Source organism: Macrotis lagotis, chromosome 3, assembly GCF_037893015.1.
Source record: "Macrotis lagotis isolate mMagLag1 chromosome 3, bilby.v1.9.chrom.fasta, whole genome shotgun sequence".
In the NCBI taxonomy this organism is placed as follows: Eukaryota; Metazoa; Chordata; class Mammalia; order Peramelemorphia; family Peramelidae; genus Macrotis; species Macrotis lagotis.
In genome coordinates, this window is record NC_133660.1 from 227,625,141 (window position 1) to 227,647,807 (window position 22,667).

General features: G+C 48.4%; 1 protein-coding gene and 1 long non-coding RNA gene across 6 annotated transcripts in view; one reads left to right on the plus strand and one right to left on the minus strand.

The window, feature by feature from the left end:
- The window catches only part of DCTN1 (dynactin subunit 1), a 40,265-nt gene extending 17,598 nt beyond the window's left edge, over positions 1-22,667 (plus strand). For 3 of the 5 annotated variants that reach the window (XM_074230038.1, XM_074230040.1, XM_074230036.1), the window contains exons 5-29: positions 3,786-3,806; positions 10,956-11,159; positions 11,612-11,809; positions 11,990-12,194; positions 12,359-12,437; positions 12,541-12,700; positions 13,115-13,219; positions 13,527-13,718; positions 13,857-13,973; positions 14,181-14,333; positions 14,519-14,679; positions 14,923-15,091; positions 17,816-17,884; positions 18,031-18,093; positions 18,270-18,419; positions 18,533-18,694; positions 18,842-18,973; positions 19,239-19,364; positions 19,505-19,647; positions 19,835-20,001; positions 21,203-21,336; positions 21,442-21,634; positions 21,755-21,834; positions 22,050-22,139; positions 22,242-22,667. In XM_074230038.1, the coding sequence (XP_074086139.1) occupies positions 3,786-3,806; positions 10,956-11,159; positions 11,612-11,809; positions 11,990-12,194; positions 12,359-12,437; positions 12,541-12,700; positions 13,115-13,219; positions 13,527-13,718; positions 13,857-13,973; positions 14,181-14,333; positions 14,519-14,679; positions 14,923-15,091; positions 17,816-17,884; positions 18,031-18,093; positions 18,270-18,419; positions 18,533-18,694; positions 18,842-18,973; positions 19,239-19,364; positions 19,505-19,647; positions 19,835-20,001; positions 21,203-21,336; positions 21,442-21,634; positions 21,755-21,834; positions 22,050-22,139; positions 22,242-22,379 (3,411 nt within the window). In that variant the 3' untranslated portion in view covers positions 22,380-22,667. Of the gene's footprint in view, positions 1-2,008; positions 2,311-3,785; positions 3,807-10,955; positions 11,160-11,611; positions 11,810-11,989; positions 12,195-12,358; positions 12,438-12,540; positions 12,701-13,114; positions 13,220-13,526; positions 13,719-13,856; positions 13,974-14,180; positions 14,334-14,518; positions 14,680-14,922; positions 15,092-17,815; positions 17,885-18,030; positions 18,094-18,269; positions 18,420-18,532; positions 18,695-18,841; positions 18,974-19,238; positions 19,365-19,504; positions 19,648-19,834; positions 20,002-21,202; positions 21,337-21,441; positions 21,635-21,754; positions 21,835-22,049; positions 22,140-22,241 lie in introns of those variants that run through there. The other 2 variants (XM_074230039.1, XM_074230037.1) reach the window with 2 other exon arrangements.
- LOC141518223 (uncharacterized) lies at positions 1,424-4,316 on the minus strand. Its single transcript, XR_012477127.1, has 3 exons — positions 4,235-4,316; positions 2,359-2,459; positions 1,424-1,960 (listed from the first exon to the last, which is right to left on the minus strand). It is a non-coding gene; the product is annotated as an uncharacterized LOC141518223 (long non-coding RNA).

A 22,667-nucleotide genomic window follows, 5' to 3' on the forward strand; every position in this document is an offset into this window, starting at 1 on the left:
GGTTGGGGGTGAAGGGTTATTCCCTAAGCCGTGCATGGTTCAGGTATAGAGTTGCCTCAGACAACCCTGACTTGGTGGCATAAGGAGAATGGTCAGGGAGAGGGATAAAAGCTTTAAAAAGGGTAGGAGGAGCAGCCCCTGTGCTCGAGGACCCTGGAATATATATATGTTCATAAAGGATTGAGTCAATATCACCTTGAAGTTCTATCTCCTTCCCTTCCTAGAGTTATCCCAGTTCTGTCTTTGCAGTACCTTCCAGACCCTTGGAGAGCTGTGCCACTTCCCTGAACTCTCTGTCTCATAGAAGATGTGGCCCTAATCATGTCTACCATCAGTAGTTGATGGGGCCGTGCTGAGATAGGATCCCTGGGATATGGAGTCTTCTTGCTCTTGGCCTAGCCTTCCTTCACCTCCCAAGGCCCACTTGGGTCCTTTGCCCTATCTGCCTTTGACCTGCATGTGCTTGCCATAAGACTCATATGTGTTGTGTTGTGATTTCCTTGCCTGATCACCTTGGGACACACTACTGCTGCATGAGGGTCTTGCTTTGATCCCTGAGAGCTTCTTGATGGGAGGGTCTTGCTTTTGAGGGTGGTTGTGGTGTTCTGGATTCCTGGCTTAGAGACCTGCCATTGAAATTGTCACCTCGCTAACTTTATCCCAACTAGGCTCTATCCTGTCTCACTGCAGTAAAGCAGGGGAACAACATCTCTTGCTTGCCTTCCCCAAATCTGGGGAAAGGAGATGGCTTCTCTCTGGAAGTAGCCTGGGGCTTATGAGGAAAATGAGGGTTCCTTTGTCATGCTTCAGGCCAGGGGGATTCTGTTGTAGAAATTGGAAGCATGGTGGGGCACCTGTCCTGTCAGGATTTCTTCCTAAGCCCTTCAAAGCTCTGGGTAAAAGATGAGAGTTACTGATGGAGAACATTATCATGGAGATTAATAAGTCTGTTCTTTCTGCAGGATGTCCTTTGTGCCTGTCCTAGTTAGGTGAGGGTTAGGTGGAAGTGATCTCTTTGTGGAGGGGGGGGTTGGATTTTAACCTCCTTAATTAATTGTGTATCATAGGAGCTAGTGTCCTTGACACTCCCTGAAGGGAGGCTTTGAATGTATATGGCTGTGTATGAAAGGGAGACACAAAGAGGAGGGAGGTGGGAGACACTGTTCTTGGGTGGGTGGGGAGAATGGAGGGAAACACTATGCATATGTGAGGAATACAGAGGCTAGAGGAATGGGGTGCACCATGCTCAAAGAAGGGGAGGATGTGTAAGTGCACCTGGGAGTGTAATAGAGGGTGATTCTATGGGACACAGGAGGAGAGATGGTGAGAGAGACATATGCAGGAGAGGACAGTATGTGTTTGTGATTCAGAGACAGATGTAGACAAAGACTATGTGACACAGGAAGGGAAACCGTACGTGTGTGTGTGTGTGAGAGTGAGTGAGTGATGGAGGGAGGGAGGAAGGAGAACAAACAGAGACCAATAGACACTTGATACACAGTGAAGATAAGACTGTATGACCAACAAAGAAGAGGGAAACCGGGAATATGTAAGTGACAGAGGTAGATGTTTATGGTGGAGGCTCTCCTTCTGTAGCCCTTCTATCCCAAGAGCCCTGACCTTCCAGCTGCCGTCTAAGGGAAGGAGTTGAGGACTACTCTTTCCCATCTCTTGTTCTCCATCTGTGGCTGAATCCTGCGGGTTATGATCTGGTAGGGGAGTGGATGCTGTGATGGGCGGTCCAGAGGGAGGAGCCGACGGAGTACTGGGTGTTGCTAGGTGACGGAGGAGCCTTCTCCCTCCCCCGCCCCCACCCGAGTCTTGGAGGGCGGGTCCAATGACATCACGAGTAGCTAGAATCCAGGGCTGGGTGCAGCTGGTCAGAAGCTGAGATCGTGGGATCTGGATTTACCTAGGATGGCGAGCTGGGCCAAGCCCTACTCCTGATCCCTACACAGAGCTGCAAAAGGACGGGCTGGGGTCAGGGTGGGGGTGGGCCTTGGGGCCATGGAGCCCTAGAGTTCGTAGCTATTTGGAGGCTGCACAGCAACCGGGGCTGGGAAGATGAGGCTGCATTGTTGGAATTTGATGCGCTAACCTCCTCTTTCCGCTGGTCCCCTTCTGCCCGGCCTGCCTCTCTCACTCTCTCCCCCCCCCCCCATTCTCCATCCTCCCACCATCTCTCTGTCCTTTCTCCGGCCATCTTTCCTCGGTCCCTTTTCCTCCCTGATTCCTCGGTCCCTCTATCTGTTTCTGTGTCTCTGTCTTTGGTTTTCCGCAATGATGAGACAGGCTCCGACTACCCGCAAGGTACTCACTCCCTCTCCCACTGGCCCTGGCCTTGGGTACTGTGGTTACCTAGGGGTCGGCATTGCTGCTGCTGCTGCTGCTGCTGCTGCCGCCCGACACCACCACCACCACCACCACCACTGCTGCTGCAAGTTACTGGCTCCGTCAGCCTGCCGTGGGGAGGGGGGAGAAAGTGGGGGGAATTGGGCATCACCTGTCACCTCCATTTTCAGCTGGCTTTGGCTTTTAGTGGGCTTTGTGGATCTGTGTGTCCTGGGGGTTGTTGTCTCTCATGAGTGCATGGGGCTGGGCATTAGTCTAGAGGCTGCTGTTGCTGTCGCTATTGCTATTTGCTTTCAGAAAGTTGCCTGTGATGGGAAACCAGGGGGACAGATTTAGGCCTTCTAGAGGAGCTTGCTGTAGGGATTTCCCTCTCTTTTCCAATCACCAGTTTTGGTTGGGGTGCTACCTTGCTGGGAAGGGGAATGAGGCAATGAGGCTCTTGTCCATCCTCTATGACCCTGAGTTGTAGAGAGTGGAAATAGCCAGAAAGAAATAACGCTTTGGCTCTAGAGACCCCTAGGAAGAGGACTCTTAACTGGGGTCTAATCTGGGAATTGGAGGGGTGGAGGGAAAGACTTAAGAAAAGAATTTGAAAATAGAATTGTCTTGTGGCACCTTCCTATTGAGATTTGGGTTTAGTATATAATCCTCCATCCCTGATGAATCCTAGGGTTTCAGGGTTTGGTTTAGGGGAGGAGCCCCTCTTAATGAACTCTTTTTTTCCCTCTATATCTCTTCTTCCTTCTCCATCTGTTTTCCTTTCCCCCCTAAATTCTGCAGCTGGGGCTACCTTGCTGAGCTCAGGGCTTCTGGCTAATTCAATATTCATGGCCTTGATACCTGAGCCGTCTGTATTGGGGGTGGGGGAGTATTTGGATGGGACCTTGAAGGGACAGATTGTTCTGCTGTAGACACTGAGACAAATATCCCAGCAGAGCTGATTTCTAGGGGCCTCTCCAGCCCCTGACCCTTATAGCTTGGCAAAAGGAAGAGGACACTAGTAGGCTCTAGGATCTTTGCTAGGGTCAGAGAGGCCTTGCTTTCCATTACTGAGGGCAAGTATAAATAGCTAGGTCTTAGGGGGCCTGGTCTCTAGGGCCTCCTTCACCACCTGCTGCCTCTATTCTCCTGTGACTGGCTGAGGTTACCGAGGAAACCGGGTCCTTTAGAGAAAATCGGCAGGCCAAAGCTGGGGCTCCTTGGTCTGCTGTGTTGGGTGAGGGGAGGACTTGGAAAACAGTTAGGGACCAAGGGGGAAGGTGGTATTCCTTGGGGGAGGAGGAGAGAGGGGGAGTTGGTCATCTAACAGCGGCCTTGTCCCTGTTTCCTCTCCCACTGTCTCCACTGTTCCTGCTGCTGTCTGTCTCTGTTCCTGTCTCTTCCTCTCCTGAATATTTCTTCTCCTCTGGCTCTGCCTCCTGTTTCCTGACCAGACTACCACCCGCCGGCCCAAGGTGAGAGAGAACAAGAGGCCTCTTCTGAGGTCCCTGCTCTGTGTGTGTGTGTGTGTGTGTGTGTGTGTGTGTGTGTGTACATTGTGTATGCATGCATTTATGCTCTACCAACACATATGTGTTTATGCCTATAATAGTATGAAATTAGGAGACCAGGCACTTGCAACAGCAACTAAGGGCATTTAATATGTATGTTGCCTTTCAAAACTGAGCCTCGGTTTCTTTGTAAAATGAGATTGAAAAAATGATCTTGAAGATCTCTTTCACTTCTGACAACATCTGAATCTATTTCTGAGATAATCAACACTCAGGGTTGTAGAGGAAACAGTAATTGCTCACTCAGGACAAAAGAGTTAATTGGGGCATTCTTCCTGGAAGAAGAGTCTGTGAGATGGGAAGCCAAGATGTCTGAGGGCTGTACTTCTTACCTTTTATGTGTAATTGCCATTTTTGGCAGCCTGTTGCAGCATCTTCTGGACCTCTTCTTAGAAGAATGTTTTTAAATCCATAAAATAAAATGTATTTGATTACAAAGGAAGTTAATTATGTTGAAATAGTTATCAAAATATATTCAAACAAACAATACCTTTATGGATCTCAGCTTGAGAACTGCTGTTCCAGAAAAGAAAGGGAGAAGGATACAGCTGTTTTAAGAGTCTTAACAGGCTATGAGGAGAGGAGAGAAAGCTGTCCTCATGTACAACCACATGTCCTTATGTGTATCTCTGTGTGACTAGGACTATGGGTGTCTATCATGTTTTTGAGAAGCTATTGGGAGGGTGGGGGAGAGAAGGGATGGATGGATGGCCACCCTTTCTGATGTTATCCTTAGATATCTGTGACTCACCCTATATTCCTATAGTGTATGCTTGTGTGTGACATTGTGTCCCAGCCTATTGGTTCATGTGTGACAGCATCTGTTGTATGTCTATATAGATATCATCTTGTGACTTGTGTCTCTGTGACAAAGCTCAGATATCTGTGGCCTAGTGTTGGTGTCAGTGCTCATGCATGTCTTTATATTTAGTGATTCATATACAGGAAGGAAGGGATCACCTGTTTACCTCTCCTTTTCTGGTGTGCACATTGGGTTTTGAGACTCCCTTCCTAGGTGATTGGGGTGCCCTGTGACTTCTCCTTTCCTTTTCTTCTTCCTTCCCAGCACAAAGTTAAATAGTTCTTGACTGCTAGTGACAATAATTGGTTACTATGTAAGTACTGGGGCTCTTGGGCCTAGGAAAATAACACCAGTGAATCCAGCATCCAACCCAGATCTGAAAGACCTGAATCCATTAAGGCTAAATTTGATAGGTGTAGATGTAAGCCCTGTAGTGTAGAGGTCAGTAGGTTGATTTCACAAATATAGGATGAGAAAAGCCTGGTGAGATGACCTTAAACAGATTGGACAATTTTACTGGATTACAAACTCAGTATGAATCAGAACTGGTATGGTAGTTAAAAAACCCTATCATGATCTTAGACTGTTCACTTAATATACAAAATGAGGAACAATTGAAGGCTCTGCTGGCCTCTTTTTTGGCCAGATCCATTTGGATCCCTATTTACTTTGAGATGCCACATTTTAGAAAGTATGTTGGAGGGGCGGCTAGATGGCACAGTGGATAGAGCACTGGCCCTGAAGTCAGGAGAGTTCAACTCTGGCCTCCCACACTTACTAATTCCCTAGCTGTGTGACCTTGGGCAAGCCATTTGACCCCATTTGCCTTGCAAAAACCTTTTTTTTTTTTTTTTTAAAAAAAAGCATGTTGATAAGCTGGCGGTTGTCCAGAAGAGGAAGACTAGAATGGTAAGGGAACTGGAGACCAAGACATATAAAGATTGGTTTATATAACTGGGGATATTTATACTGGTGAAGAGAATTCAACCATTGTTTAATCTTCTACTATGAGCCTGCCACAGTTGGGAATGCAAAACCAAAAACCAAAAAAGCCCTGTGTTACATTCTGCTGAAGAAAAACATGCTATCAAGCAAATACAAAAGAAATTCAAAGCAGTCCTGCAGTTTTTGGCCAGGGGAATCTTAACACAGAGGAGATCAACCCATGTAAAGGCTTGAAGGTGGGAGAGTAAACAGCAGGTTAGGGCAGTTTGACTAGAACAGAAGAGGTTAAATGGAATTCACTGAAATAGTATATGAAGACAGATTGTGAAAGACTTTCAATGTCCAGTAGAAGAATTTGCATTTCATCTAGAGGCAACAGGAAGCTGATGGAGCCTCTTGATAATATCATTAATTGTAGAGCCTTCTAGTCTAGTTCAAGTTGGGGATTGGGTTTACAAAACCTGGTCAGGTTTAGAAAAATCAGGTTGACAGTTGTGTGGAGGATGGACTGGAGAAGGGAGAGGCTAGATGCAGGGAGATTGATTAGGAGGCTAAGCTAGTCCAAGTCAAGAGATGATGGGGACTTAAATGAGGATGGTCAACCTATGAACAGAGAAGGGGACAGGTATGAGAGGTTTTGTGGAGGAAGAAGCCATATGATAACTAATTGAATATAAGAGGTTAGGGAGAAGGAGGAGTTTAGGATTACTCTAGGGCTTTTCGCAGAAATTGGAAGTTTAGGAGTATGGGGGGGAATTTAGGAAGACGGATCCCAAGTTCTGTTTTAGACATGTAAAGTTTGAGATGCTTTTATTTTAAGATGATGTTCAACAGGTATTTGGGGATTTCAGTAAGTTCAAAGAAATTTAAGAGCTTGATTATTAGATTTAGGAATCAGCTATTCAGAAATGATAGTTGAGCTGTGGGAGCAGATAAAGTCATCAAGAGAGTATAGAAAGAGAAGAGATGATCAGTACAGAACACTGAACTAAACCCACATGGGGTGGTCAGGATATTCATTGATCACAATCTTGTAAAAGGGGCCAAGGAGAGGTTAGACTGGAAGGAGAACTAGGAGAGATTATCCAGAAAGCAAAGGGTGGTCAAGAGCATAAGACTACACTGAGTGACCAAGAAGAATTAGCACAGTGAAAAAGGCCATTGAATTTAGCAACAAAGAGATCATTGGTGACTTTGGAAAGGAGATGGGGTTGAAAACCAAATGACAAGAATTTGCAAAGGGAATGGGAGGTGGGAAAGTGGAAGAACAAATGTAGACATGTTTTTCTGAATATCTTGTTATGTGAAGATTAGCTACAAGGTAATAGCTTAAGTAGGGGAAAAGGTCAAGTGAAGGTTTCTTAAGAGTAGGGAATATGGGCAAGCTGGGTATATTAGTAGTTAGCAGAAAAAAGATCCAGCAGATGAAAACTAGAGTGAAGGCACATGTTTGAAGGGATGAGATCAGGGGCATGAATAGAGTGATTGGGCTAAATAAGGAATTTGCCCATCTCTTCTCTGAAGACTTTGGAAGGATGTATCCCATCTTCAACCCAAAAGGGTCCTTAAAAATGACCCAGTCCCATTAAACAGTCTCCTCTTTAAAGTACCTAAAAGTGGGCATTCATTTTTTTCTTGAGGACAACCAGTAAAAGAGGGCCCATTAACTCTTGAGCTGTCCCATATGATTTGGAGATAGCTCTAAAATGTTACAGAATTTTTCTTATATCCTAAATTTTCCTTTTTGCAACTTGCATTTATTGCTCATAATTCTGCCTTCTGGAACCATGAAGAACAAGCAAAATTCTTCATTTCAGCCCACTTAAGCATCCCCTGTTCCTTCATCATTTCTGGTTGCCTTCTACTGATTAATCTCAAGCGTTTATCATTCGTCTTCCTAAAATGTGGAGGACAGGATTAACTTTAAATTAAATTAAATTCCAATTAAATTAATTTCCATGTATTTGAGATCTTCCCAGTTCTGGCCACAACTTTTTTTTTAACTTAAAGATTTTGTTTATTTTGAGTTTTACAATTTCCCCCCTAATCTTACTTCCCTCCCCCCACCCCCACCCCCCACAGAAGGCAATTTGCCAGTCTTTATATTGTTTCCATGGTATACATTGATCCAAATTGAATGTGATGAGAAAGAAATCATATCCTTAAGGCAGAAACATAAAGTATAAGAGATAGCAAGATCAGACAATAAGATATCAGTTTGTTTTTGTTTTTTAAATTAAAGGTAATAATCCTTGGTATTTGTTCAAACTCCACAGTTCTTTCTCTGGATACAGATGGTATTCTCCATTGCAGACAGCCCCAAATTGTCCCTGATTGTTGCACTGATGGAATGAGTGAGTCCATCGAGGTTGATCATCGCCCCCATGTTGCTGTTAGGGTGTACAGTGTTTTTCTGGTTCTGCTCATCTCAGCATCAGTTCATGCAAATCCCTCCAGGCTTCCCTGAATTCCCGTCCCTCCTGGTTTCTAATAGAACAGTAGTGTTCCATGACATATATATATCACAGTTTGCTAAGCCATTCCCCAATTGAAGGACATTTATTAGACCACAACTTTCTTAATACTACCAAAGATTTCATTACCTTTTGGTTGTCATATTCTACTATTGTAGTCTACTGGAAACCCTAGACCTTTTTCAGATAAATTACTCTTTAATAATACCTTCTAATCTTGTACTGGCAAAGTTGCTTTTTTGAATTCAAATATTAGATTTTACATTTATTTCTTTAAATTTTATCTTACTAGATTCAGACCACTGTTGAGATCTTTTTGGATCCTGAATCTATTCAATGTTTTTGCTATCCCTTCCAGCTTTGTATCATCTGCTAATTTGATAAGAATACTATCTTTGTTTTTTATCTAATTAATTAAGACCAAGCAAAACAGATCTCTGGAACATACTATTGAAGAAGTCCTTCCAATATTAATAGCTGTACTTTGAATCCAGTTATTCAGTCAGATCTCATTCTACCTAATTCAAGGGTCACCTAGTTTCTCTCTCTCCATTTGGCCAAGAATTGTGGAAAAGAGTTTGTCAAATGTTTTGGTGAAATCTAGGTCCCTGTTCCTGCCTTTTTATTGGTTGAACCCCATGACTAGAATGATTTTACTCCCCTGTCTGCCTCTTAAAGTTTCTGGTTTCCTTTGAAAATCAACTCAACACTTCCATAAAGCTCTTCCTGAGTTCCACCCCTTCCCCTAGATGTTACTTAACTGTCCTTTCTCCCCTTCATTTTGTATAAGTTTGATATATTCCTCCCCTGATAGAAGGCTGCCTCTTGGAGGTAGGGACTGTTTTGTTTTTGCCTTTGTATCTGCAGCATTCATCCCAGGGCATGGCACACGGGTATTTGACAATCAATTCATAGGTGAATTATATAACTGCATCATGTTCATGATCTAGCAGGCTAGTAGCCCTGTCAATTCAGGGCTCCCACAGGTATGCCTGCTTCTTTTTCTACATGTTAATAACCATTTATTTAAAAAAGATGTAGAATTTTGCTAAGAATTGGAACCAAGTTCACAGCCTAAGTAGGCTCTGTTCTTTCGCTATTTTGAAAATTGAGACATTTGTTCTTTTTCTAGGACTGTAGCCCCTCTGTGGTTTTTTCAGCATCTTTCAGAGGTGATTGATAGCACTTGTCAGTCAGTTTTTAAAGAATTCCAAGATGTAGTTCATTTGACCTTGATGCTGGATTTTAGGTTCCATTAGCCTGCTTTTTGTCAAGACCTTTATGGTCCAATGGACCTTTGTAGAAGAGGGATTAGATTTGGCTTTTGCCTTAGGACAGAACTTGGAGTAATAGGTGATAGTTTCAGAGAGGTGGACTTCAGTTTACTGGAAGGAAATCCCTCTTTAATTAGAGCTGCCTAAAAGTGGAGTAGCTGCCTTGGGAGGGAATGAATTAGTTCTCCTCTCACTAGAGTATTTTGGATGGAGGTTAAATGATCACTTATCAGGGACCAATGTAGGAAGTAGTGTGATTCAGGTATGGGCCCTTCACATTCTCAGATACTTCTGTTTTGTCTATATGGATGATTGTGTATATGTGTGTCTATGTACATTTATGTTTGAGACTCACATATCCTTGTGATCAGCATGTATTGTGTCTGTCTGCATGATTGACTATGGTGTGAGTTGGCTCAAGAGACGGATCAGGGAAATTTAGTGTCCCAAGATTATGTTTTGGCTCCAAGGGATAAGGGAGGAAAGAATCAAAAGTCGAATTCTAGGGAAGCCAGAGTTTGTGCTGAAAGTTTATATATGTCATCTATGCCTCTGCCAGGACAGTCTTATTTTCCCCATTGGAGTGTTTCTTGTGTGGTAGGAAGAACATTCAGCCTAAGAAGGGCATGACTCTAATATTCCAAGATGGGGTGAGGTGAATGCTGATCTTGTCTAGAGAGGTTGAGAACTTGTTCTAAGACACATTCTTAAATTTGGGGGGAAGAAAGTCATTGACTAGGTAAGATAATTCCTGGCCCACTTCATAGGTCTTCATAAGGAAAAAAAATGGCTATAGTGTATTATATTAGATAGCCAAGAATAACCAGAAGGCCTGTTTTCAAATCCTAGCCATTAGGACCAATCCTAACCTTTCCAGGCCTCAGTTCCTGTATCTGTAAAAAAGGTATATTTAATACCCATATGCAACTATCTCATAGGGGTGTTGTGAGGAAATCTTGAAGTCTATAGATATGTGACCTATTATTATATTAGTCGAGTACCTAATCAGTGATAGGGGTGCCTCAGAGGCTTACCACTCATCCCTGTGCTCTTGCTCCAGATTGATTATATTTTGTTTCAAGAGCTAGAAGGTTCTAAAGTCAAACCACCCATACTCACACTAATTACTAAAACATCTATGAAGACTTATCTTTCTGTCCTCTCCCCTCCACCTTTTAGGAGACAAACTAATAATTTGAACATGGCCAGGAAGGCTTGCCTAAATCTCCATAGGGTGGAAGAAGGGATGAGACTTGGGCTTGATTTTGAGAGAGCATCAGCTGAGTGAGCCATTATTGCTTTCCAGCTAACAATTGGAGGCTCCATCAGAGCTGACTGTAGGTTGAGGAAGATTGGGGCACCCCTGTGGGTAGTTATTATTATTTTGTCAATTTTTTCTATCTGTTAATATTTCTTTCCCTTATCCTATACCAAGACTTTCATTTTTTCCTTTTTAATCTGTCTCTTGGATTGCTGAGTGTTACCACCTACCACAGTGGGTTTCTCTTTGACCTGATAACCAATGTCTTTTTCTCTCTTTCCTTCCACACCAATGCAGCCTACTCGTCCCGCCAGCTCAGGGGCATCGGGGGCTGGTGGTCCCTCAGGCCCCTCAGGTTCAGCCTCTGCCTCCGCCTCCACTGGAGAGATGAGCAGCAGTGAACCCAGCACCCCTGCACAGACACCCTTGGCAGCCCCCATCATTCCTACACCCTCGCTCACCTCCCCCGGGGCAGCACCCCCATTGCCTTCCCCCTCCAAGGTAAAGCCTGGTGCATGGCAGGAAACTGTTCTCCTGAGGGACCCAAGCCTTTCTTCATTTTCTATAGAAGCATTGAGCATGTCTTAGGTGATCTTGGGCACAGCAATTTCCTGTTGGGCTGTAGCCCCTTCTCCCCCCTCAGCCCTGTGGCAGTTGCCTTCCCAGATGTGCGTAGAGGAGGAAAGGAGTCCATTCCTTTTCTCCAGAGGTTGAAGCTGGGTGGAGCCTCTTTCCTCCTGCTGAGGTGGGGTCCATGGTGTCTCCAGCAGTCTCCAATTCCTCTGGGCAGCTCCTGTCCAGGAGGAGACTCCAGGATGGTGCTCCTTCTCCTCCAAGTCGTTTAAATGGGATCCCATCCCCTTCCCCTCTAGGCCCACAGTGCTTCTTGGTCAGAGTAAGAGCTGGGGTGGAGGGGGGCCAACCGGTGAAGGGTGCCTGTGACTTCTTCTCAGGAAGAAGAAGGACTGAGGGCCCAGGTGCGTGACCTGGAGGAGAAGCTGGAGACTCTGAGGCTGAAGCGTGCAGAGGACAAGGTCAAGCTGAAAGAACTCGAGAAGCACAAGATTCAGCTGGAGCAGGTGCAGGAATGGAAGAGCAAGATGCAGGAACAGCAGGCTGAGCTGCAGCGGAAGCTCAAGGAGGCCCGGAAGGTGGGGCCGGCTGGTGGGATAAGGGGATGAGACCCTGGGGGTGTTGATGTTGGGCATGGCCCATTTTAGAAGGGGTTGGGAGCATGGGAAGGGAGGGCCTGGGCTGAAATCGACTGGGCATATCCCTTGAGGAACAGCCTAGGGCCTCTGAGTGGCACCGCACCCTGTCTACTTCCCCAGGAAGCAAAAGATGCCTTGGAGGCAAAAGAACGCTACATGGAGGAGATGGCTGACACGGCAGATGCTATAGAAATGGCTACTCTGGACAAGGAGATGGCTGAGGAACGGGCAGAATCCTTGCAGCAGGAGGTGGAGGCTCTGAAAGAACGTGTGGAAGAACTCTCCACTGACCTAGAGATCCTCAAGGCTGAGATCGAGGAGAAGGGTAGGGGGAGCCTTGCTAAGTGGTAGGAATCTGAAAAGGGGACTCCTGTGGCCAGGGACTGGGGCATAGAGGGGTGGTTGGACTTGGGGGGGGCAGTGATGCTGGCTAGGGCAGGCAGTGATGCTGGCTAGGGCAGGCAGTGGATGACCTTTGTTCTCCCTCAGGATCAGATGGGGCTGCATCTAGTTACCAGCTCAAGCAGCTGGAGGAACAGAATGCCCGACTGAAGGATGCCTTGGTGAGGTAGGCCTACCATGCTATTCTGCTCAACCCCCCCCCTTCTCCTCCCATCTTCAGGGCTCCTTGCCTAATGCTTTGTGTAACATATCTCTCTACACCCTTCTAGGATGCGAGATCTCTCAGCCTCAGAGAAGCAGGAGCACATCAAACTGCAGAAGCTCATGGAGAAGAAGAATGTGGAACTGGAAGCCCTGAGGCAGCAGCGGGAGCGTCTTCAGGAGGAGCTGGGCCAGGCTGAGCGCACTATTGACGAGCTCAAGGAGCAGGTTTGGTGGCACTGGGGTCTCAAGGGGCTCAGATTGAAAGCTTGAAGAGGCTCCTTACTTAGACAGTGCTTCATTTTACAGAAAAGGAAACTTAGACTGAAAGGTTCAAGACATAGCCAGGGTCCCACAGATAGTGTATAGCAACCCAGATTTGACTCTCAACCCAGGAATCTTTCCCTAACACCATAATGCCTCAGCTCTCCTTTCAAGTCTGACGGACACTTGTTTCTGTGTTTGGTGGCCAGTCCAAGCACAGGATTTTGCACATAGTAGGGACTTCAAATTGGTACTAAATTCAGATGAATTGAGCATTTTCTGTGGTACAGAGGTAGGTACTTGGGGAAGGGTCAGCCAGGAGCCCAGTAGGGAAGAGAAAACCTGGACACATCTGTCACTCTCCTTCCAATACTATAGGTAGATGCAGCCCTGGGAGCTGAAGAGATGGTGGAGACTCTGACAGACAGGAACCTGAACCTGGAAGAGAAAGTTCGGGAGCTTCGGGAGACTGTGGGAGACTTGGTGAGAGGAAGGCATGGTCTGGACTTCGGTTCTGCCCCACCCTGAGCCTCTGAGGGGAATCTTGGGGCCTTTCTTAGGTCTCCTTTCAAACACTGCAGAAGGAGCTAGTGAAAAGGAAGCCTCTTAAATCCCCCCCCCCAAAAAAAAGGAAAAGGAAGCCTCCTGCTCTGACCATTGAGGAGGACTTCAGGGAAATTGTTCTTGATTCCCAGCTGACCCCAAACTCAGAGGAAGACATATGGGAGGGAATCCCCTTAGGACCCTCTCTGGCCCTCGATCCTTATTGTCCTGTACTGTCTGTCCACAGGAAGCTATAAACGAGATGAATGATGAACTGCAGGAAAATGCCCGGGAGACTGAACTTGAGCTTCGGGAACAGCTGGACATGGCAGGCGCTCGAGTGAGGGAGGCCCAGAAGCGTGTGGAGGCTGCTCAGGAGACGGTCGCTGACTACCAGCAGACTATAAAGAAATACCGACAGCTGACTGCCCATCTGCAGGTACCTCCCTCTGCCCCCAAGCATATCCACACACCCAGGAGTACTTGGCAAGGTTCCTTTGATTCTGTTTCTTCCAAATCCCCATGATGCAGGGCATGGTTCGCCTGCCCTTGCTCAGAGTCTGTGCCTGCTCCCCAGGACGTGAACCGGGAGCTGACCAATCAGCAGGAGGCTTCAGTGGAGAGGCAGCAGCAGCCACCCCCTGAGACCTTTGACTTCAAGATTAAGTTTGCTGAGACCAAGGCTCATGCCAAGGTTAGTGTTGGAACTGGGAGTGAAGATTGCTTTCTGTTGTGGCTGCCAGAGGAATTTGACTCTACTTTGTGCTCAGAGGAGCCGTGGTCCCTGGGACCTCCAGGTGACCCATGGCTGGTTTGGATGGACTTGTGCTTAGAATGGTCCCTGGCCTGGGAAGGCTCATAGGTTCCTAAACCCTCGCTGTGCTGTGCTGTTGCCCTCTAGGCCATTGAGATGGAGCTGAGGCAAATGGAAGTGGCCCAGGCCAACAGACACGTGTCCTTGCTTACGGCTTTCATGCCAGATAGCTTCCTGAGGCCTGGGGGAGATCATGACTGTGTCCTCGTTCTTCTGCTCATGCCCCGCCTTGTTTGTAAGGTAGGCCGGGGCACACATCCTTTGTCCTCTCACACGCACACCCAAGTTCTGCTCCTGCCCCTGTGCTCCCCCACCTTTTCCCCAAGCCCTGAGCCTTGGTGTGTCCACCTCCCTGAGGCTGAGCATATCCTCACAGGGTTTTTGCCTCAGAGCTGAGCCTTATGACCCCTTCCTTTCTCTGACAGGCAGAGCTAATCAGAAAGCAGGCCCAGGAGAAGTTTGATCTGACCGAGAACTGTGCTGGGCGACCAGGGCTTCGAGGGGCTCCTGGGGAGCAGCTCAGCTTTGCTGCTGGCCTGGTGTATTCACTGAGCCTCCTGCAGGCCACACTCCATCGATATGAGCAGTGAGTAACCCTTCTACCACCTGCTTCTGGCTCCCTGGCTCTCTGCTGCCATCAGCAAAAGCTGCTGGTAACTTAAGTGGGGTGTCCTCCTCCTTCCTCCCAGCTGGTGATTTGTGAGAACTGCTGCCCTTCAGCTCCAACACTACTTTCTTGTTGTGACTAAGACCTCACTGGGAGAGGGACCATCATGGGCCTTTCTCCTGTGACCATGATCTTACTGGGCGTCCTGCTCTGACCCATTAGCGCGCTGGCTCAGTGCAGTGTGGATGTCTATAAGAAGGTCGGTAGTCTTTATCCTGAGATGAGTGCCCATGAGCGTTCCCTGGACTTCCTCATTGAGTTGCTGCACAAGGACCAACTGGATGAGACAGTCAACGTAGAACCCCTCACTAAGGCCATCAAATACTACCAGGTATGGGAAATAACCCAAAGAGGGACCAGAATAGGTGGTTGGGATGGTGTCAAGACCTAGTTGGTGGGGGTGGCTAGGTGGCGCAGTGGATAAAGCACCGGCCCTGGAGTCAGGAGTACCTGGGTTCAAATCTGGTCTCAGACACTTAATAAGTACCTAGCCGTGTGGCCTTGGGCAAGCCACTTAACTCCATTTACCTTGCAAAAAAAAAAACCTAAAAAAAAAAAAGACCCAGTTGGTGGCTGCAACTCCTTGTTCTTAGTGGCTATCAATCAGCTCTCATATTTGTTTAACAGAGGATAGGTATCACTTAGGTTTGTGAATCAGGAAATAACTGTCAGCAAATTAAAGATGTATTGAAGGGGAGAGAAGAGAGTCAAGATGGTTGTTGTAAATGTCTAGGCAGGAAGCAACGGGGAGCCATATTAGGGCGGTGGCAGAGAGATGTGTAGAAGGGCTTCAGGCAGGGAGGGAAGCCCCTGGGGCTGTGAAAATGAAGGGGCAGTGTTGGTAATAGCTTTTTTCATAGAATCAGATCATACCTGGGGTCTTAGGGGGGCAGGAGTTGATGATCCTTGTGCTGAGACTGGGAGTTTCTCATGACTCCCTCTCCCCAACTCTCCTTTTGAATTGGTAGGGAGATCATAGGTGTGGTGGTGAGCAGGTACGTTGCTGGGTAGAGGAGGAAGGAAACTGGCCTTGTTAGACAGAATAGTTCATAGAATGTCAAGAGCTGGAAAGGACCCTAGAGACCATCTCCAGTCATTTTACACATGAGGGAGGAAAGTGACTTGACCAAGATCATACTATTTACTAGCCAGTTCATATGGATGTTAAAATAAATATGGAGTAGTGTGTAGAATAGCTCAGTGCCCAGAACTCTGAAAAAGTCAGAAGTAGCAGAGACTATCTGACCAAAAAATAACTTGTTTTCTAAAAAACATACTGCTGTATTTTTGTTTTTAAATTGCCTAGATTTCTTTCTGAATCTCTCACTCTTCTCCCTCTTAGAGAGCTATCTCTTATAACAAATTTTTAAAAAGAGGAAGAGAAAAAAGTTAAGGAAAGCCAAACCATACTTTGAGAAACTCAACATTACATGCATTCTCCTGCAACTAGAGAACCTATAATTTTTGCAAAGGAATGAAAGGAACTGTCTTTTATATCTCTCCTTTACAGTCAAGTTTGTTTTTTATAATGTCATTTTTGTTGTCTTATGGTTGTTCTTTCCATGTATATTGTTGTAGTCCTTGTCTATATTGTTTTTATGGCTCTGCATCAGTTCATTTAAGTCTCTTCATGCTTTTCTGAGTTCACATGCTCATCTTTCTTACTGCACAGTGATATTCCATTGCATTCATGCACCACAATTATTTAGTCATTTCTCCAATTTGGATATCTGCTTTGTTTGTTTGTTTGTTTGTTTTTTAAGGTTTTTGCAAGGCAAATGGAGTTAAGTGGCTTGCCCAAGGCCACACGGTTAGGTAATTATCAAGTGTCTGAGACCGGATTTGAACCCAGGTACTCCTGACTCCAGGGCCGGTGCTTTATCCACTGTGCCACCTAGCCACCCCTGGATATCTGCTTTGTTTCCAGTCCCTTGCTGCCACAAAAAATTCTGCTATAAATATTTGAGTGTATATAGCACTTTTCTTTTGTGACCACTTTGGAATATATGCCTACCAACAAATACTCTGGCTCAGAGGTTGTGGGCATTGTGGTCACTTTATGTATTTCCAAACTGCTTTCCAGAATAGTTGTACCAGTTTACAAAAATACATTCATGTACTTGTCTTCCCATATCTCCTTCAATGTTGATTCTTCCCATCTTTGTCATCTTTATCAATATAGAGAGCATAAGATGATATTTTAGGGTTGTTTTGATTGAGCTGTTTGTTTTAATGATTGGCAGATAATTTTGCATTGCTTTTCTTCTGACTTCATAATAGTCCTGGGGCTATTCTTCATAATAGTCCCTATGGAAAATAGGGACCCAGACAGCTTCAATGACTTGCCTGAGGTCACTCACAGCCCTTTCTCTGGTTGCTAAAGCAAATAGCCTCTTCTGCCGTGTCACTGTTTTGCTTTTCTGGAAGATTTAAAGGTCTCTTAATGCTCTGACTTTGATGGGAAAAGAGGGTTCTGTGGAGGCATCAGTCAGATCTTAGGGGAGACCATTGATAGCAGTCCCCAGGAGACTCTTGTTAGCAGGATGGGTGGCCAGTGCTTTGTGTGAGGGAGCCTTGTTTTTGGCTGTCTGCTCTAATCTGTGAGTTCAAATGGCCCCCTCATGGCTAGGACATATTCTCTTCTGCCAGAAAGCCTGCTATACCTCAAAATGACTCTTTCTCTTCTTGGAGCATCCTCCCCACAGTCTGACTTGTATTACAGCAGCCTGGAGCATAGAGATGAGGCTGGACAGCAAGGAAGGAAGTGGCCTTCCTCCTGCCAGATGCAAACGGGCCTAGAGTGTGTGACTGGAGCAGTCACTTTATCTCTGCCTCCATTTTGCCAACTATAAAATGGGGATGACAGTCCTACCCAACACTCGGTGATTGCGAGATCAGATGATAGAACATTTGTAAAGCTCTTGGTGTAGTGTAGCCTGGTACATAGCAGGTGCTTCCTCAAAGATGATTTCCTCCCTTCAGGACTCCCTGGGGAGGGACGGAGAAGAGGCAGAAGCCTGATCCCAGGCTGAGTCTGTCTGCTTTTCTTTTGTAGCACCTGTACAGCATCCATCTCACTGAGCAGCCTGAGGACTGTACCGTACAACTGGCTGACCATATCAAGGTGAGACCTACCCCCCCTCCCCAAGAGGTGCTGGTCAGAGAAGGTGGGCAAAGGACTGCCAGCAGTCTGCCTGCAGAGGCCCCTCCGCCCAGGGCAAAAAGGCAAAGACACTTGTGCCCTCATGCAGGCTTCTGGTATCTTCACAGTTCACCCAGAGTGCCCTGGACTGCATGGCTGTGGAAGTGGGGAGGCTGCACGCCTTTCTGCAGGTGAGTTGTAGGCCCTTGGCTTTCCTTTTTCCTGTATTTCCCATGTTCAGACTCATTTCTGCCTTTTCTTTCCTTCTCTGCTTTTTCTCACCCTCATCATGCCCTCCTCTCTTCTCATTGCTTAGCCGATTCCTTTCCTACTGTTAGTTCTGACCCTCTACCCTCTCTGCTTCCAGAGTGGGCAGGAGGGCTCAGACTTGTCTCTCCTGCTTCGGGACCTGGAAACATCCTGTAGTGATATCCGACAGTTCTGTAAGAAGATCCGAAGACGAATGCCAGGAACAGATGCCCCCGGGATCCCAGCTGCTCTTGGTTTTGGGCCTCAGGTGTGGGCAGGTGGAGATGGCTGTGGGCTGCAGGGCAGCAGAGATGACAGAGGGATGTAGTGGGGCGGACTCCCTTGACCCACTTCCCCCACTTCCTCCCTGTGTCGCCTCAGGTTTCAGATACGCTTCTGGATTGTCGAAAGCACCTGACCTGGGTGGTGGCCGTGCTACAGGAAGTGGCTGCTGCCGCTGCGCAACTCATTGCTCCTCTGGCTGAGAATGAGGGTCTGCCCTCTGGCACCCTGGAAGAGTTGGCCTTCAAAGCAGGGGATCAGGTAGAGAATGAGGAGGATGCATACACTGACTAAGCTAGGTCTCAGGAATTATGGTTGAAGAGGTAGGGGGAGGAGGGAGAAGTGTTGGGGGGAGAAAGAGGCTCCTAGGCCCATCTGGGTCTGACATGGCTTTGGGACTCCCAACAGATTTATGGGTCTCCATCAGGCAGCCCCTATGAGTGCCTTCGACAGTCATGTAGCATCCTCATTGCCACCATGAACAAGCTGGCCACGGCTATGCAGGAGGGAGAATACGATGCAGAGAGGCCCCCAAGCAAGGTAGGCTGAGAGGGACTTGGTGAGGTCTCAGGAGAACCCAGGGAGGCCCACCCACCAAGGCCCTGGGCACCTCGGCCTCAGGGCAGGAAGAGCCCAAGGTCCTCCTGGGTGATGGTTAGGGTATGATCCCTGCTTTGGTCTTCCTAGAGGCTGGAAGGAGGGGCAGGAGTCAGGGTGTTGGGTGGGAGGTCCTAGTGAGCACTGTGAGCAGGGCTGCAGGTGGAGACTGCTCCAGAGATCCTCATCCCCCACCCCCTCCCCACAGCCCCCTCCCTCTGAACTTCGGGCTGCAGCACTTCGGGCTGAGATCACTGATGCCGAGGGCCTGGGGCTGAAGCTGGAGGATCGGGAGACTGTCATTAAGGAACTGAAGAAGTCACTGAAGATCAAGGTGGGCTTGGGGAATAGGAGGGGGGAGGCATTACCCAGTCAGGAGTCTTGGGAGCTCAGGTCTCCAAGAGCACCATTCATGCTGGCTCTGGGGATCTGGGAAAGGGAAGTGACCCCTGAGCTTGACCCCATGCCCTCCAGGGAGAAGAACTGAGTGAGGCCAATGTGCGCCTGAGTCTTCTGGAGAAGAAGCTGGACAGCGCAGCCAAGGATGCAGATGAGAGGACTGAAAAGGTGCAGAGTCGACTTGAGGAAACCCAGGCCCTGCTACGAAAGAAGGAGAAGTATGTGGCCCCTAGCCCCTGAGCTTCTCCCCCTCTCAGGGCCTCTCCTCTGATGCCTCTGCCCCCCCCCCCCAGTGCCTGAATATCATCCCAGTCTACTTCCCTGCCCCACAGTGAGAACCCTGAGACTCCTGTGTTCACACATGCCTTCCTCCTTGGGGTCAAACGTTCTGTGCATCTCTTACAGAGATTTTGAGGAGACGATGGACGCTCTCCAGGCAGACATTGACCAGCTGGAAGCTGAGAAACTGGAGCTGAAACAGCGCCTGAGTAGCCAGTCCAAAAGGACAATCGAAGGGTTGCGAGGAGCGCCCCCCTCGGGCATCGCCACTCTTGTCTCTGGCATCACTGGTGGTGAGCAGCGGGTTGGAGGCTGGGGGGGATGTCTGAGGGTCCAAACAAAGAAGCAAGAGGGGCAGGGGGAGGGTTCTGTTTCTCCCCTAGATTCTAGTATATTCTAGGCTTTCTCTGATGTATATTGAAGTAAACCTGAAAGGGACCCTGCAGGCCAGCTAGTCCATCCCATTACTCAGATGAGGTAACTGAGGCCTGCTTACAGTTGTACAGAATAAGATGTAGAGACAGGTTCTAATCCAGGTCTCCTATGAATTCATCTCCCTGCCATCCTGCTGTGCTGCCATCCAGGCTGGGGTCTTAGATATTAGGCTTTCATGTTCTCTGTACTGTCTTTGTTCTCCTTACCCTGAACAAATGCCCTGCCTGCTCCTGGTAACTATGATTATCTGTGCCCCTCCCCCACTTCTCCTGAGCATCCCTATTCCTGCATTTGACGCAAACTCCCCTTGGTTCACTGTTGTTCCCACCTCCTCTCCAAACCCTTGACCCGACGCATTGTTCTCTTCATGCCTTGGATTCATCTGAAGAGACCCAGTTACGCCAAAGTTGAGCCTCCCCTTTCCTCCTGACCCTCCCCCCAGCTTGGGCCTGCCAAGCAGCTACCAGCTGCATGTGGGGGTGAGCAAGTGGAGGAGGGGGCAGAAAGACTTTCAAGTCACCCTGATATTACCTTCTTAAAATGTAGAGGAAAGTACATGGATTTCCAAGCATGAGGGACTTGTATGGGGAACAGAGCCCCTTTCCCAAGAAACCCTGGGGAGGGTGTGGAGGTCTCCCTGGTTAGGGAACATTCAGGCCACTTGAGGACTGTAGTCCATGAGCTAGGGCACCAATCTCTATCTTTGGACTGTGGATTTAGGCCCCTGCCCCTATTCCTTTCCTTGCACTTGAAACTCAGACCCCCGTCACCTGTGTGTCTCTTCTTTCCTCTCTCCCCTCCCCCTGGCTGGCCTGGCCACAGAAGAACAACCGCGAGGTATCGACCTACCTGGAGCAGATGGGGGTTGGGGGGGAGTGCTGACACTTCCTGTCTTTGGGGATTTGGGGCTGCTAGGGCAGGGGTCAGGGTTAGAGGGTGGGTATGAGTGAGGGTAGTGAAGATGGGGAGACAGTAAGGCTGGGGGCTGAGCATGGGCATGCTCTGAGTCCTGAGACCCTGTGCACTTGTTGAGGACTCCCCTGTTGCCTGTCCCCACAGGAGGGGCTGCAGGCCAGCCACTGGCTACCGTCCCAGGCCCGGGGCCGGTGAAGGACTCCCCGCTGCTGCTCCAGCAGATTTCAGCAATGAGGCTGCACATCTCCCAGCTTCAACATGAGAACAGCACCCTCAAGGTACAGGGCCAGGACAGGGAGGCCCGCTGAGAGAGTCTGAGCTGGGAGAGGCGCGCCTTCCTCCCACCCTTGTCTCATCTCCTCTCTCTCCTCTTCCTGTCCTAGGGTGCCCAGATGAAGGCCTCGCTGGCCGCCCTGCCTCCTCTGCGTGTGGCCAAGCTGGCACCCACGGTGCGGGAAGGCCCAGATAATGAGCTAGGAGCCGGAGCTTTGTACCGGAAAACTAGCCAGCTTTTAGACACCCTTCATCAGCTCAGCGCCCGCACACGTGTGATAGACATCACAAGGTCTAGCCCTGGTGAGGCCTCGGTCCAGGGTCCTCAAGCAGCCCCCTCTGCTAGGAGGTCCTGCTTCTCTGTCCCCTTCCTCCCTTCTCTCCCCTCTCCCCTGAGGGACTTACTTCTTTCTCCCCTTCTAGCTGCAAAGAGCCCTGGCGCCCAACTTCTGGAGCAGCTCACCCAGCTCCAATCCCTGAGTGATACCATCGATAAGCTGCAGGTTGGAGCGCCCCCTCCCCAATTCCTTGCTCCCTGGGTCTCAGAACAGACCAGAAACTTCCAGAATTTCAGCCCTGGGGAAAGGGGCATAAACAGTAGAGAAGCTTCAGATTAGACCAGATAGGAGCCTCTCTTGTCCATGAGAGGGAAGGTTTGTAAGCTGGTGGCCTTTTCCTTCCATCCCCTATAATGTGTTTCCCATTTTCCCCTCCACAGGATGAGGTGATGAAGGAGACTGTCTCTCAGCGCCCAGGAGCCACTGTGCCCACTGACTTTGCCACTTTCCCCTCATCAGCCTTCCTTAGGGTGAGGAAAAAGTGGGAAGGAGGAAGTATGAAGATCCTTGAGCCCCCCAGTATTATAGGACTGTCCTTGACTGGGCATATTCTCTTCTCTCCTCCCCTCCAGGCCAAGGAAGAGAAACGCGAAGACACTGTGTATGTGGGCAAAGTGACCTTCCCTTGCACAGCTGGCCTCGGGCAGCGTCATCGACTGGTGCTGACCCACGAACAACTGCACCGACTTCACGGCCGCCTCATCTCCTAGCTCAGCCCCCCTCTAGTTCTTTTCATGCTTCCCTGTCCCCCTGAGGGTTCTGCCTGCTGCTGCCTCAGCCCAGCTTCCCACAGACCCATCCCAGAGAATATTACGACTTGTGTAAAGCCATAACGCTAACCCTTTCCCACTCCCTCCTTCTGGCTCCCCAGCCCCTGGCCTTAGCTGCTCTCTCCCTGGGGGGGGGGGGGGGGATGGAGAAGGGCTGGCCTGGCCTAGGGAGGGATGCTCAGCCCCAGCATGGGGCATCATCCCCTCAATAAAGCAGCTTCTTCCTCA